General features: G+C 36.4%; 1 protein-coding gene across 4 annotated transcripts in view; it reads left to right on the top strand.

The window, feature by feature from the left end:
• The window catches only part of MINDY4 (MINDY lysine 48 deubiquitinase 4), a 69,914-nt gene that overhangs the window by 32,338 nt on the left and 21,154 nt on the right, over positions 1-16,422 (top strand). For all 4 annotated transcript variants that reach the window (XM_061474490.1, XM_061474488.1, XM_061474487.1 and 1 more), the window contains 2 exons: positions 14,462-14,525; positions 16,108-16,269. In XM_061474490.1, the coding sequence (XP_061330474.1) occupies positions 14,462-14,525; positions 16,108-16,269 (226 nt within the window). The remainder of the gene's footprint in view (positions 1-14,461; positions 14,526-16,107; positions 16,270-16,422) is intronic.

Genomic DNA, 16,422 nt, shown 5'->3' with positions numbered 1-16,422 from the left:
TGGAGTAATCTCATCTAAGTTTAGCCTTCTATAAATTATGCCAAGTCCAGTCCTCTGCTCTCTCTGTGTTCAGTGAAAGGAGAGAAGCTTCTCTAAAAGAGAGTCATTTCACATGAAAATTAATGTCAAGAAAGGGGAGGAGAATTGCTATGGACAGTGCCTATTTTTTTTTTTTTTTTGTAATTATTACCGTAAAGAAAGCTACTAGCTAAGACTTACTTCTTAAATGTTTGCTATTTTCAGGGTAATGATCTATCTATTTTTATTTATTTTCTGTGGAAATATTTGCATCTAGGCTTCCTTTATGCTCAAAAAAAGAGGAAAAGTTTATGATTTATTTGACTTATTTTGAATGTTTAGCTTAGAATGAGAGAAATCGTCTCCTGAAATGCTTACTTATCTCCCCTATATAAAAAGGAAATCTGAATAACTTACTTTTATGGAGGCTTTGCACAGTAAACATCAAGTGGTGAAATTAATTCTGCCTTAGAGTGACTGGCTAATAAAATGTTAATAAAATTGTTAATAATGTAGATTATTATACATGATGAAAACACAGTCTCAGCTGTACTTACATAATGATGGGCTTTAAATAGACTATTATAAAAAAGGAGAGAGATTCCGGCACTATTCCTGCTGCTTTAATTATCTGAATATATCAGTTCAATTTTCTATGATAGACAAAAAAGAAAAAAAGTATTGGGCATTACGGTGATAAGAAATGAGGACTAAATAAAAACATGGTAAAGTGTTTGTATTAACATATGGTCTTCTCATGTCTTTATCTAGCATCTAGCCTTATTTCCCCAGGTCAGTAAAAACACATTAGAACTAGAAGACACTGGAAGACAAAATTTCCCTTTAATGTGGACTAGCTTCTATGTGGACAGTTGGAATCTTTCCTTTTTGGCATTAAAGAGGGCTAACTAAGGTGTGATAAATATTTAGGCATCCGTGAAAATGTTGAATAAGGAATGATTATATATTATTTCTCAGGGTCCAAAACCTTGGGTATTGTCATGGAAATGCTCAGGCTTTGATTTTAAAACAAACCACTTTTTTTTTTTTTTTTATTACAGCATAAGTAACTTTCACTACTGGGAGATGAGGAAGCCAAAAGTATGAAGAGATTCAAATGAATTTAGGCAAATTACTGGAACATACATGCTTAAGTACTTTTAAATGCTCCTGTCTAGATGTCATCTCCATGTGCCCTGTTTTTGCTGCTGCTGCTGCTGACTGGATGCTGGGATAGGGTGACTTTTGGTCTGGCTCCATAATTTTTACATTGTTACTGATTATTCTTGTAAATGGAAATTCCATATTTCATCCAGGTCTATCAGGCAGTTGTTCTAAATCACTGACAACCTACGTACTTTTATTTAATGAGAACGCATGCCAGGAAATGCAGGGGTTTGCTCTGCTTTGTAGATTTTGGTAATGAGTTTATCATGCTCCATGCACTAATGATCATTACTGGCAGAACTGATAACAAATGGCCAAAGAGGAGTGAGAATTCCTGAGGAAGTTGCTGAGAACGTGGTGTTGTTTCTGGTACAGGAAGGAGCGCTAGTCACTAACAATTGTAACCTCTTTTTTTTTTTTCTCCTTACAACCAGTGAAAAATTAAAAAATAGTGGGCATATTGTACTAGCTCAGGGAACTAACCTTCCTGAATGTGCAAAATGTGTACCAAAATGCTCATGTTAAGAGCTATAAGATATTTTCTGCATACCTCGAAGAGACTGAGCTTAAGGGTGGACTTCAAGCCCCCATGGGGGCCTCGCTGAGATTGGTACATTGCATGTAGGAAAGCTATGAATACTCAGGAGTGGTTTACGCTGACCTGTTAATGGCAGCTTCAGTAAACCCACAGTCTTACTGAAGTTGCAACATGATCACCTCTAACACTTGGCACCTTCCTTACTATGTGTAGTTATGCAAACCCATAGCTGTATTGGGTTGTGGCTGGTTCTGATCCATTCATTGAAAAGCCTTTAAATTTCAGCTTCTTGCCAAACAGTCACAATGTTTTCATTGCCATATTTTTCTTAGTGCACTAATGTTACTGCATAAAACCATCATTACTAGGACTTATTATAACAAAGAACATACTGAGTGAGAAAATGTTTTAGGTCAAATTCCTTTGGGGAAAAGCAATGTTCTGCAGTTTTCATGCTACCTGGAGACAATAAATAGAGGCACATTTGAAACAGACTTACTGTGTTTCTCACAAGTTTGCTGATGAATAGAATTAAAACCAGAGTGTTTGCAGTCTCTTTTGTTGACTCAGGAATTCTTTATCACTTACTGATAGCAGATCACAAATGTAATTCTGCAGTCAGCATTGGTCATTTAGATATCCTTTCCTTTTTCTCTGAATTGTTTGTGTGAGAATAAAGAAAACAGTGGCTTTATCTGGGTGGAGAAAAAAAAGGAAAGTAATTTTGCAAGTCAAGAGGAGGCTGTGCACTTCATTAAGGTTGGCCACATAAACCTAGCAAATATACATGAACACCTTTTTCTTTGTTGTGATGCCACAACTTTAATAACTATCCTTCTGTAGTCTTTACTGCTCCAGAAATGTGCACGTCCCTGTTTCATAATTATTTGTGCTCGTTCAATTTCTGAGTTCTGGGACATTTCGTTCTTTGTTTTGTCTTGTTTTGGTTTGGTTTCAAAAGCCAATGCCTTCTTATTAAATGGAACAAATGACAATTTGATTCCTTATCGGTATAGGACTTCTCACAGCAAATAGGTCTGTCCTTAATTATAGGCAGTTTATCTAGTTCTCTGAAATCTTCTATCAGTTAACAATTTTTACTAAGAAAATCATATAATTAAAACTATGTTGTTCTGTTCCCTTGAACACTTACTTTTCATTCATGGGTACCATTTTGCTGAACTAGGAAAATTAAATTTCCTTCATCTGTCATTCTGATCCAGCCTTGAAATAAACACATGCAAGCATCAAATTGTATTAATAGCTGTCCAGTATACCTATTCCATCTCAAAAAATATCCTTCCCTTTATAAGTGAAGCTAAGCTGCACTTGGCATGTTATAAGGGAGAGAATTTTTGACTTGTTTGAACTTCATGTGACAGGAAAGCCTGGTCAGACAGGCTAAAAGACCAGTGGCTACAATTGCTCTCTGGCTATGCAGAGTATCTCACTTCAGCATTTACATAACTAATATACCATCTTTAATTAATAACTTGCTCATCTCAGGAATTTAGTTTTTAAGTACTTTGAAGATGTTGAATGAACTATGCATTGTTATCACTATTATGGCCTGTACTATGCTCAGATATATCCTATTGTCAGCTTGGATTTGATTATGTAATTCTTTCTCTGGTTGCAAGCCATATTCCAATAATCTTCCTGCTTTGGTCAATAGGCAAACTATTTTTATAACTTTTTTTTTTAAATATAATAGTTCTGTCTTTATTCATCTCCACAGGACAGCATTTCACTGTGAGATATAGTGTTGTATATGTACATTTAGTATTTATAGTAATGTAATACCTATGGGCTGTAATAAAGATTAGAAGCTGTTCCTGGCAAAGAGTCAGAAGGGGTAAAGCTCCATCTATAGTCACCTTGGCATTTCACCTCGTACACCCCAATGGCTCTGACCATGTACGCACTAATTTACAGGGTAGACAGGTGTGTTCATCCTTGTTTCACACAGGAGAATTTTACTTCCGCTTTTCTGCATGATAAAGAGTATATATATATGAAATTGCTATGGGTCACACGCCACCTGTCCTCAAGATCAGTTTTTTGATGTACTTCCTAATACCTAATCCAAATGTCCCTATGGCAGTTTAAAGCCATTCCCCCGTATGCTATCCTACCTGCCCTTGTAAAAAGTTCCTCTCCAGATTTCTTGTCAGCCCCGTTAAGTACTGGGAGCTGCTTTAAGTTCTCCCCACAGCCTTCTCTTCTCCAGGCTGAACAACTGCAGCGCTCTCAGGCTGTTTTTATAGGAGAGGTGCTTCAGCTCTCTGATCATCATTATTATAATATCTTATTATTACGATTCTATCCCTGCCCATGGCAGGGGGGTTGGAACTAGATGATCTTAAGGTCCTTTCCAACCCTAACTATTCTATTATTCTATATTATTATTATGCTACAATTATTATTGTAGTAACCTGTATCAAGCCTTTTTTGTTCTGCATCCTTTTCTATACCCTTTCTGTATCATTTACTGTGACATAACCCCGATTCTGACATGTTACTTGACTTTTAATCTCTTTTAGTCACGTAGGACATTGGAAAAGCAAGAAACACTCTGCTGGTACATGAATTGCAGGTGGAGAAATGGGTTCTCCGCCCTCAATCCACTTTCCTTAAGTGACACCTTTTCCTGTCTCAGAGACAATCTCTAATTTAGAGTTCCCCTAAAACGCACCTACTCTCCTCATGCTCTTTGGCTGGTGAAGAAAGGCTTTCTGTGAAATCATCGCTAGGCTTGTCCAAGGATAAAAGCAATTACAACTTCACAAAGGAGATCCAGTCACGTGGGGCATACTCTGCTGTTGATAGAAATATGTTTTTCTATGAGCCCATTTTCTGGGAAAAACTTTTCAGAGGTAGTGCCCCCACCCCTATCTGAGAATGCCTGGGACACCAACAGCCAGGGGAAATTACGTGTGTGAGCAGTTTTCACTCAGTGTTTACAGTTATGTAATATAAATAGATGTCATCATGTATTTTACAGCTTAGTCTTTTGGTGTTTGAAAAAGATAGGGAAGCAGCTATTTTTAAGGGGAAGCAGCTGTCAATTACGTTACTATGCTGAAAAACAAGCAGCTTGACCTAACTGAAAAATCCGTATATGAGTGTCTCAGATCTGTCCAAGAAACATTTGTGATTTTACAACATGGAGGAAGCATGAGATTAGATGTACCAAGAACAGTGGCAGGAGAGCAAATAGGAGAGTTTTTGTGGGATCCAGTCCTTGGTAGGGAAGAATTGAGTCCTTTTTTGTTTGGGTAAGTGATCTTCTGTACCTCCTGCTTGATAGGTTGAATGCGAGTCATAATCTTCAGGATCTTCCTTATTTTTGAGGCTCTGTTGTGGGAATTAGGCAGAGGCCCTTCTGTTTGGAGTGTTCACTGGGCAAGAATGACTTGCTGCATTAATAAATATATTGATAGATGTAGCACCATAATGAACCTTAGATTGCAGCTTCAGCTGCTAAGAGGCAATAAAGAAGGCAGTTTGCTTCAGAGAAGTTAATGTTTTTCCTCCAAAGAAAGACAACAAGACAGGGATAATAAGTGAGACAGCCTTAGCATTATTTGAAGGAGGATGCGAGACCAAGGTTTGAAACTACAAGGTTTATATTCTTTCAGAAGTGAATATGCTGTGGAATATGTTGCTGTATAAAATGCTACCTTATAACACTTGAGAAAGAGGGGACTCAGGGAAAAAAGAGTAAAGACAGAGATGATGGTAGAATGGGATTTTGAAGATGAGATACATGAAAGGAGATTAGGGTCTGACACAACACAATTATGTAAGCTTCTGTCAAATAAGATAGGAAGATAAGGAAGCTGTGTAGCCTGCTAGATGAGGAACGTGACCCAGGTGGAATCATGAACACAAAGAAAAGGAACAGTTGAATTAGGTTTGAAGAAGTTTACTGCACTGAAGAAGAAAGATTACTGGTAAAGGAAACCAAAATAATGAAACAGAATTAAGCAAAAAGAAGAATCAAGAAGACAAAGAGTTTGTAATTCTGTTTGGCATCTTGCTGGGTAAGAGACTGGTATATCTGGAAATAATGCAAAAACTAAAAATAAAAAAAAAATGGTGTGTGTGTGGGAGCTAGGATTTGCACAGAGAATGGAGACAGACATGTGACTCCTTTCCTTTTTAAGAAAACCTGTCACCAAGTGTGGGTGCACAGAACAGAAAGTGGACTGTATACTGAGTGATAGCAAATTTGATGTGGCTATGCAACAGAAAGATTTCTTATGGCAACAGGGGAAAATTATCCAGGTTGTTCCCCCAACACATCCAGTTCTTTGTAGAACAGATCAGAATAAATCATAAAGCTGAGGAACATGTGTGAAGAGAAGGAGGCTTATTAGTTAATTCTCTGGAAAATTTTCTGATGTCTAAAGAAAGAGTGAAAAGGAATGAAAGAAGTGTGGTGAGCAATAAATAGGTCTAGCTCTAATGGTCTGAGTCTTGATGTTGGAAAATACAGAAATAATGTGGTTCAAATGAGGTCAGACCCAGACCTTGAGTCATGGAAAATAAACAAGAAGTAATTTCCTTATCATATCAATAAAAAGATAGCAGGAAAAGATGTGAAGTTTCTGTGTAGGGTGGATGTGGCTGATATTAGAAATAATTTAAGGAATGCTCCGAATCTGAATTATTATTCTGCTTTACATTTCGGTAAGGAAAACAGCATGGTGTAAAGTCAGGATAAATAATTGGAATCCATACCTAGAAATGGAATTAATTTTGTGCAAGGTAGTAATGAACCTTAAAAAGTGATGGCTACACTATCTGAAGGAAAAAAATAACCATGCATCTGTTTGCCTATATCTCATTCATAGATTTTGTGAGACTTCCTGAGCTCTCTCTCGCTTTGTAAGACTTTAGGAATAGACTTGATCCTAAAAGCTTACATTCTTGATCATACTATACTACTTGTCCTGTTAAAACATACTGTAACCTTGCATCTCTGGTGCAGTAAGTCTGGAGGAGTGGGTGCTCTTCATCTTCAAATACTGAAATAACTGGCATCTCAGGCCATATAAAAAATGACGATGCTTAATACCTTTTTACAATAGAGGTCACCATATAACTGTGTAATAGCAAAAAATGCTTACATTTTAAAAAGGTGCAAAAGCAGACAAAGCAACTTAGTTTCTGTCTCTTCAGGTTGTAAAGCTTTAGGAAAAATTCTGAAAAGAGAGTAAGTAACTACAGAGATAAATAGAAAATGGCAGAGAATGCAGTCTGATTTTACAGAAGGAAAGTTATAGAAGACAGAACTAATATTTTGCTTTGATGAAAGAGCTGCTTTTTTAAAGTGGGAAATGAAATAGATGTATTCTATCTGAACTTCAGTAAAGCATGCAGTTGTAGTACCAATATGTATTTTAATTAATACCAAATGAGAAGTTATTTGCTGATGTGAAAATAAAAGGTCTTCTTTTAAAAATTGTGAAAGAAAGGGACTCTGAAAAGAGTTATCAGCGTGGGGAGGGTTACCGATGGAATTCCTCAGTGCTCAGTCCAGGATTAAACTCAATTTTTGTTCCCTACAGTAAAGTTGGAAAAAGGGAGTGGTGTGCTAATGAAATGTAATGGTGACTCAAAAGTTGAAAAAGGCACTGTCAATAGAGAGAATAAATCGTGTTGTACAAAAAGTGTTGGCTCAGTCTCACGATGAGGGCAATAAAAAAAGAATTTATTTTGACGACAAAAACCGAAAGGTCATGCAAACAGAGAGTACTCACTACTGTACTGTGGGGTTTCACAGGTAGTAAATGGCAGGATGAGGAGTTGAGAACAGTAGTGGAGCACATAGTGACTTTAAGCCCTCATTATAAAATAGAATTGGATCTACTCTTAGGGTGTGTCAGCATTAAAAGTTTTAAGAGGTGAAGAAATATTAATAGATTGTGCAAAGCCCTGATGTGTCATTGAAATACCATGTCGAACTGGGGTCAGCCGTTAAAACTGAAGAAGCGTAGGGGAAGACCAGGGGAATGAGAACTCTGTCTTACAAAAAAACCCAAATTTTTGATATTTTGTAGCCTAAAAAACTAATTTTAAAAGGATACATAACTATTTTGTAAAAAGTGGGAAGGTAGCAGTTGTAAGTAAACAAGGACTGGGAAAAGTTATTTTATTTAAAGAACAATATTAGCACAAAATTAAAGTGTATCAGTAAACTTAGACTGTGAATCAGTAGATTAAGTGTAACTAGATTTCAGGTTGCTGCACTGCTATTGAGAAAAGTATGGAAAGCCAAGAAAGAAGCTAAGAAATGTGATTTTCTATGGAAAAGCGTAACTGGGATGGCGGATTTTACCTGCCAGATGCAGAGAACATCATCTTCCTTTCTTCCCCCTCTCCGCAACTCTGCTTTGTCCCAGTGTGAGATAGTCTACACCATGGTTAATATAAACACAGAATATTGTTCTCAGAAGTATCTGAGATTACTAACCCCTTAGTTCCGTAAGACTGTCCATATAGGATCAAAGAAAAGGTCCATCTAGCCTACTAGCCTGTCTTTGATAGTAGAAAACTGTGGTTGCTGTAGGAAACTGCTAAGAAATGGGGTGAATATAGAGAAATTATTCTTCTGGTATATTCTCCATGTTTCCGATAGTCTCAGAGTTCAGAGACTTCCTAAACTGGTAGTTGTATCCGGACCACTGAGTTTATTAGCCCTTGATGAACCTATCCTCCATGAATTTTTCTAAAACCTTTTTGAACCCTTTAATTCTTTTGGCCTTCACAACATCCTGTGGCAGTGAGTTCCCCAATGTAGTTATGTGTTTTGTGAAAGAATTTTTCCCTTTGTTTGCTTGAACTGCTTGCCCAGTAAGTCTACAGAGTGTTGCCTAATTCATGTTACAAAAAGTAGTGAGTAAATGTTCCTTAATCATCTCCTTACCATTGAGGAGTTTTTGAACTTCCGCTGCAGCTCATCAATTGCTCCTTTTGTAGGGAAATGGTCCTCATCTGTGTAGTCTCTCCTGATAGGAAAGCTGCTCTGTAACTTGACAGTGGTTTCTTCTGACCATCTGAACTTCCTCTGATTCTACTACATTTAAATGCTCAAGTTCTCTTACCTTTGAGCTAAAAATTATAGCAAACTGACTATTTGAAACCAGATGTTCATGCATTGCTTTTAATTGGCTTGTCCAACTGAGGAGTCTTTTCAAAACTGGCTACAGGGTGTTGTCATTTCTATAGCAACCTTATTTCTCAGCTTGCAATCTAAAACAAAAAAAATTAACTCAGCCTATCTACACTGCCAGCATATTTGTGAGTATGATTTATGTGTCCAGTGGTCCCTGGTAAATAGCAATTAGACGGTAATACCCAAGTCCTGGCAGGCTCCCTTTATGTTCATCAGATAGAAAAATGGCATTTTACAGTACCATTTTTTCCTCTACTCTGAAATTATTTAAGCAAAGTCACATAAATTACCTTCAGGGTTCAGTTTCTCACCATGTACAGAAATGTGAAGAAGCCCAGAGTGATTAGCTGATGTTTATTTGCTTATCTTTAGATATAAAAAAAAATCAGTGATAAGAAGCCAATCCCTAGGTGATTGATTAGCTTTTTCATCTTCCCAATCTTTTTTTTACAACTTTCTTCAGGAAATCAAAGCATTCCAGAAATGAACTCTTTTGATTTTAGGGACATGAAGTATATTTATTAAAAAGACTCAAAAAAATGTGAAAGAATGATTCTACTACAAAAAATCTGTCAAGTTTCAGTCAATGTACTGTCATACTGTGTACTATTCAGCTATTTGCTAAACACAACGTCACACGCTTAAGCAGATCCTGGTTTATTATCTTAATGTGCTGCGCTCAGGAAGACATGCTACAGTCAATGAGAAAGATAATCTATTTTTAAAAATGAAATAGTGGGTTGGATATGCCAATAGATTAATCACTTTTCACATCAAATCTATTTCTCTGAAATATAAATACTTCCTATAGTGTGCTAGCACCCTGTGACAGCAGAGCTGATGAATTAAATGTGAATTAAATGTGCATGATTGCCTCAGGATCTGTGCATTCTAAGAACTTTGTGAGATTAGCAGGTATGTGAAAAAATGGTCAATAGAGATTGAAGCCAGTTCTTTTGCTGGTTTGAATCCCTTTTTTCAGAGGGGCTCTTTCCTTCTTTTGTGAACATTCATTTGAAACCTTTGCAGTGTGCCAGTATAAAAAAAAATATTATGGAACATTTACATAATAAGCGAGTCACCCATCCTGTCATTTTCCACACCCCCATTGTCATTATTTAAAATCCTTATGCTTGAAGACTAGTTTTTCTCCCTCCCAACCCAAATTCTATTTTTGGAGTAGACTTGTAATTGTGTGTTTGTTAATATAGCTGTCTGTTGCCATGAACAAAGTGAGGTAACCAATTTTCTATTACAGCTTAGCCACAGAGTTAAGGACTGTAAAACAGCTAGCACTTACTTGAATGCACCTTTTATTTTTTTGTTTGCTTTATATTGTTTTATTTTGTTCTCCTATCAAGCCAAACAATATTTAGGGTAAATAACTGATACAAACTAACTTGTATTCTGATAATCTGGAGTTATTCCTAGCATTACAGTTTGTATGTGGCTTTTGTATTTAATATTCAATGCTCAGAATTTCTCCATTTAAACTTGGCAAGAATTTTCCTGGAAGCAAATTGAGAATTAATGTGTAGGAAACATTTTTTAAATGTCTTATTTTCTATCTCAGTATTATTTGCTAAGAAAACATTCATATGATTACAGATTGTGTTATATTGTTGCATCCAGTGCTCAAAATGTTTATATTATTGATTTATATTTATGCACTTTCAAAACCTTACAGTCTATACAGTCTATACAGATCACTGTAATTAATTTTATTCATTTACCATCATTGCTAAGGTTTATACTGCCATTACAGTTTCTTCTAATTCTGGTATTTTTGACCATCTGTCTTAAACTCTTAGGCTATTTTTTAATAATTTGTATGTCCCAGAATGGATGAATGATTTTAAAACATGAGACAGATTCATAATAAGAACCATAATGGCTACCTTGAAGTTAGCAAGTTACGGCAGTATGTCTGTGACAATTCAGTCCATCAAAGTTCGGGCTCAGAACGTTAAAATCTTCAGTACCTTACATCCTTAACAAATGCATTATTTATAACTTGAAACTAACAGTTTCAACAAAGCTGAAGGTAAACACAGAATCACCAACGGGAGCATGGAGAGGAGCATGAGATTTATAATATGTAATGATATTTTTTTGGAAAGGCCGTTTCAGGCATTCCTGCCCTAAAACCAGCAGCATTAAGAACCATGAAAAAATATGTATAATTCATACCAGATGTATTTTGTTGATTTCTGTCATGATGAGATTTCTCCATTGCTTTAGATACTTGTTCAGAAGCCACATTGCACATAATTTTTTTTTTTTCCCATAATGACATTCGTTTTATGTGGTAATAATGTAAAAAAAAATGTTTGTTGCATGCTGAGCAAAAGACAGCTAAGCCTTAGGATAGAGGTACCTCATCCTGATCACCCTCTAAGGAGGGATAAAAGAAGATTTAAATATAAATATTTTTAAAAAGAACAGTACAAAATTAATGAACTATGTGGAGATAAGTTTTGCCAAGTTATTTAGTTTCTCTGAGTGTATAAAAATACATCTGCAGTTTGTCAAGAAATCAGAAAAGCTGGACTAAGTAATCCCAGCACTGCTGAATGGAGGATTCAGCAATTCAAGGGTCCCAGGGCAAAAACTGAAACAGACAAAAGCTGAAACTATGACTTTACACACATTGACAAGTGTGTTAATCTGAGTGTATTTGTTGCTGTCTTTCTCTCGTCTCAACAGGGTTCTTCAGCTGTAGCAGAAGCCACAGCTTCACTCACTGCATAGAGAATTCCAGCTCTTTCCTCCCAGGTTTCAGTGCAGACATAAGCCACATTGCCCACATTACAACTGGTAATAAAAATCAAGCTGGGATATCTTACAGAGTGATTTGGAATTTAGCAGATTATAGTGACAGTTTTTTGATTATGCATCAACTCAGGAAATGATTCCTGCTGAAGATTTTGCATAAGCATGTTTGAACACATGCTGAATAATAAGTATTTGTCCAGGAGATTTTAAAAATCAGTATCTTGCCTTCTGACTGAAAAGGTTGTTTTGGGGGGGGGGGGTTGGTGGGCTTTTTTTTCCCCACAAACTTTATAGTATTACCAGGTGAGGCAAACTCCACCACTCTGTGCCAGCGCTCACCATATTTTTAGCTCATTCCAGTTACAATTGTGTATTACCATGACACTGGAAAATATTGATAATGTAGCACCAGGAAGAAATATTTGCCATTAACACTGTTCTCTTTGGTTGTGTCTTTTTACTGACCTATGATTCTGACAAAGGAGCATGCAGAGCATTGGACTGTAAATTGAGAAGGAGGGATTCAGTAGAGTCAAGCCTTTAACTCATTGTATGATGATGACTAGGACCCTGACAAGTCTCCTGGCTTAAAATTAATGGGATTGTCCACTTTAAAGTGATTTAAAAATTATAAGTGGAAAATTGCATGTGGGGACGTAGTAGTCATGAATTAGTTTTGTTGTTCTGTTTGAGAGCCAGAACACCAGAATGCACAAATGCTTCATATTTGCTCGTCATTAATGAACGTCTTCACAGCCTGGAGAAAACAAAACACCTTATTATCATTATCTGATATTTTTATAATACATAAAGTGTACTTGCCTTTTGTTAATACATAATAAATACACCTGCACAGAAGCTAGTCTTTGGCAGGTATGAATAATAATCTTAAAGCCATTTAGAATAGGTATAAAGCTCGTAGCTATATGCCTGATGTTTGTTTCCTCATTAGCAGAGTTGATTTGAAAGGCAGATGTTCTTCTTCTTGAAAATCTGTGATACACCTCTAAACTCCCATATTGTTTTTACCTACAGAAGAAATTAGAACTTCCTCCTATTGTCTTTGTCGTATGTCCCATCGTCCCTAACTGACGCATATTGTATAGTCTACTTGTTTCAAACAAGGTTATGGCGTTTTCAAGATGAAACTGTTTCTAAAACTAAAAAATGGCCAAAATCCAAAGATTATTATCACCTCATCCATTCCTTGCAGTGTTGCATGAGAGAATTTTCCATATCACAGGCACTCTTTCTGTGGACTTTTCTTTGATTTCGCACTAGAAAAAGATATTATTGTGGCACTTTGTTATGATTGCCTTTAAAACAATTTTTTTTTTAAAGGGTGTTGTTATTCACTGGCTATGATGTTTTGAATGTTCTAAGTATCATTAGAGCTGAAAATCATATATTCTGATCTTGGTGTGCAAGGAAATCATAATTATGTAAAGTTTGTGATGAAGACAGGGCATGTCCCAGCTTATTACGTAAGAAATCAATTTTTTTAGCAGGCCATGTATAGCAATGTTGAAGGGAAGTTCCTAGCTAGCTTTACTCTAACCAGATAAATTCAACTCTTAAGTTTTTCGCAAAAAAAAAATTTCTTTAAAAAAATAATTGTGCTAATTGCCTGGAAATATAAATATTTGGGTGCATAGAAAATTTTACAAGTAAGTCAAATGAGAATGAAAAGGCCAGATGTATATAGAATTGCTAAGTTTTTGGTTGATGATCATTCAGGCATTCTCTCTATCTTTGTAACAATACCAAAATAAGAATGTAGCCAAAACAATTGTGATTAATGTATTCTGAAGGGAAATAGCTTTTTTATGAACCATAGAATTAACCAATTGAGTCTATTGCCATATCTGTCCCAGCATACAGTACGCTGTTTTTTCTCAACGCTGTATTAGACATTTATTGATGTGTAAAATAATGTTTTCAATTACATTATATCTGCAGGATAAAATTATCAGAGTTGCAGTTTTTAGGTCATTAACCAATCACTAATTCAATAACTCCAGTAGTTATGCAAGAAGGAACTTAGTTTGGGGACATGCTACTCCATATTTATCAATAATGCAGTTTCATGGACATTTTGATATCATAAGGTAGAAAAAACGACCACACAGCAGTATTATGAATGCGTAGACCTCGAGTTGTTTTGGTTTTTAATTCTCTTCTTTTCATGGACCATATAGTATATATATTATATAATCTTCAGTTTGTGGTGGGTGTATTCCAAGTACTAATGATAGTAATAATACATGCACATATTTGTGAGAACATCTTATCTGAGTACTGGAGTAGGTTGCCCAGGTAGGGTGCAAGGTCTACCTCTTTAGAGGCATTCAGAATGCATCAAGACATGGTCCTGGGCAACTGGCTCTAGGTGGCTGTGAGCAGGACGGTTAGACATGGTGACCTCCAGTGGTCCCTTCCAACCTCAACCATTCTGTGACTCTGTAACTCTGTAAGACAAGTAGTCCAGTAGTTCTAATTTCTAAAATTTTAACTAGTAGTGACAGTGGCTTTACAGCTATTTTCTTCAGTCTAGCTCTAACCAACTTTTACTTGCCACAGGTTTAGCTGATATATACTGTCCATGCAAAAATCACCTTGAAAGGATTCCAAAATCAAGAACTATATTTATGGTTGGGAAACCAGTTTGGGATTTCTTCTCAAGACTTAGAAATGTTAAGTCGAATGAAAAAAAAAAAGGAATACTATTAAAATTTGTGTTCTTCACTCTTAATTTAATTGTATTCTCCACTCCTTTTCAGGGTGCGCAATGATTTTGACGTGCTTACAAACCGGTTGATTGGAAGCCATGGCTATTGTACTCAGGTAGGTTAAGCATGTGGTCTTTGGGGATGTCATACAACCTCTGCGTGCAGAACTGTGAACTGGCCTCTGGAAAGAGATGGCATTTGTTATTTTAAATTTCTAATGTTTTTCATTTTTCCCCATGATGTCAAAAACTTTCATCCTTTATTCTTTTTTCTTTCTTGTGTTTTGGCATATCGTTAGCTTTGCTTTCAGAGCCTCTGCTTTTTGGCATGGTTTTCTGGTCCATGTGTGTCTGTACCTATATGTGCATGTGCTGATACTTCTCTCATCCACCTCTTTCATCCTCCTTACTTGATTTCAGTGCTGAGATGCCACTGAGACTGCAAACTGTGTTTCCTCCCTGCCATTTTGGAAAGGTGACTGGGGTTGCATGCCTGCTAGTACAGCTCCTCTGTAAATGGTCATTTCCCAACTAACTGCTGGGAAACTCCTCAAACTGGAAATACTGATGACTTATAGATGTGTCTAAAAGACACGTAGTGCATGTTCTTCTCTTCTACTGTTGCTAGAAGACTTTTAGACTGTGATTACACAGTCATTTGTCAAGAAGGTCAAGTGGAACATCACTGGCAGATTAGGTGTCCTGAAAACACCAGGAAGAGCCTATAAACTTTGGGGTGTCCTTCAGGAGAAACATGGGGCTATAAATGTGTGCAGTATTTTTCAAATCATACATCAAGTTCAAACTGGCAATACCATTGCTATTCAAGTCTTTGGGTATGGTAATATGGACTATTTTTTCTGGAAACATTCTTGTTATTTTCCATCATGTTTCTTGACATATGTTATTTATTAGTAGTTAGCTTGTTCATTGCTGTAGCACATTCTGCTGCTAGATGTTGTTACATGCTGTTACATCCTAGCTTGCCCTTGTGGGATCTTACACAAACAACTCGTCTAGTATCTCTGCTCCTTAAACTTTACACACATTCACAAGGGCACATGCACACCCCTCCACCCTCTCACACGTATTTAGACACTGACACACCTGTATTTCCAGTCCAATTGGAGAAGAAGTAATCAACAATCTGTTATAGTAAGTACATTAGTGATGAGGAGCAGATGTGAAACCATATGGGTGAATGTCTTACTGAATGAGTCTTAAATTCATCCAGGAATAATCAGTGAGAAAGAAATAATCTTTTAACACATCTTGTCCAACATAGAAAATTCATCACTAAGCACATGCAGAAATATCAGATAGTACTGTATAGACTATTAATTTACATCATTCATGCTGTAGCTTTAATTGTAGAGCAAAAGGGACACCAAAATGTTTGAATTTTTTAAAAAAACAACAGAAGGTTGAGAGCAGTCTGCCTCTGGAAAGCTGAACACTGAAAACTCTGCTAATATTTTCTCATTTGACTTTGGGAGTAGACTTTAACCTAAAATTTCAGGGGAAAAAAAAAATGTAAGCAATCCTAATCCTTACGCTAAATTTAAAGCCACCACAAAAATAAGGGTCAGGTGCATGTGTAACTATTAGTCCTGAATTAATCTTCTACTGATATCTGGTAGAGACAAGATGTTTACTGGGATTTGCTTATTTGTTTGTTTTTCGACATGTCACAAACAGGAATTGGTGAACTTGCTTTTGACTGGAAAAGCTGTGTCCAATGTTTTCAACAATGTGATAGAGCTGGACTCTGGAAATGGCAATATCACAATTTTGAAAGGTATCACAAGCCGCAGTGATATTGGTTTGCTGTCGCTCTTTGAGCACTATGATGTTTGTCAGGTATGCTTTCTATTATTTTGATTTTAATTAAAAGTGACACAATTACATTTTAAATTAGCTTGGAGTGAGTATATCAGCTAAGAAATTATGGCCTTGATTCATTTGCTCACTCAGAGGCGTCTAGTGCTTGTTTTAGAGCGTGGTCACACTTCT

The sequence above is a fragment of the Pezoporus flaviventris genome, unplaced genomic scaffold (genome assembly GCF_033815535.1).
Source record: "Pezoporus flaviventris isolate CSIRO_AGI_PZ_B2104156 unplaced genomic scaffold, CSIRO_AGI_Pfla_v1 ptg000079l, whole genome shotgun sequence".
In the NCBI taxonomy this organism is placed as follows: domain Eukaryota; kingdom Metazoa; phylum Chordata; class Aves; order Psittaciformes; family Psittacidae; genus Pezoporus; species Pezoporus flaviventris.
Note: the sequence above shows the minus strand (reverse complement) of the source record. Positions and strands in the feature narration are given on the sequence as shown.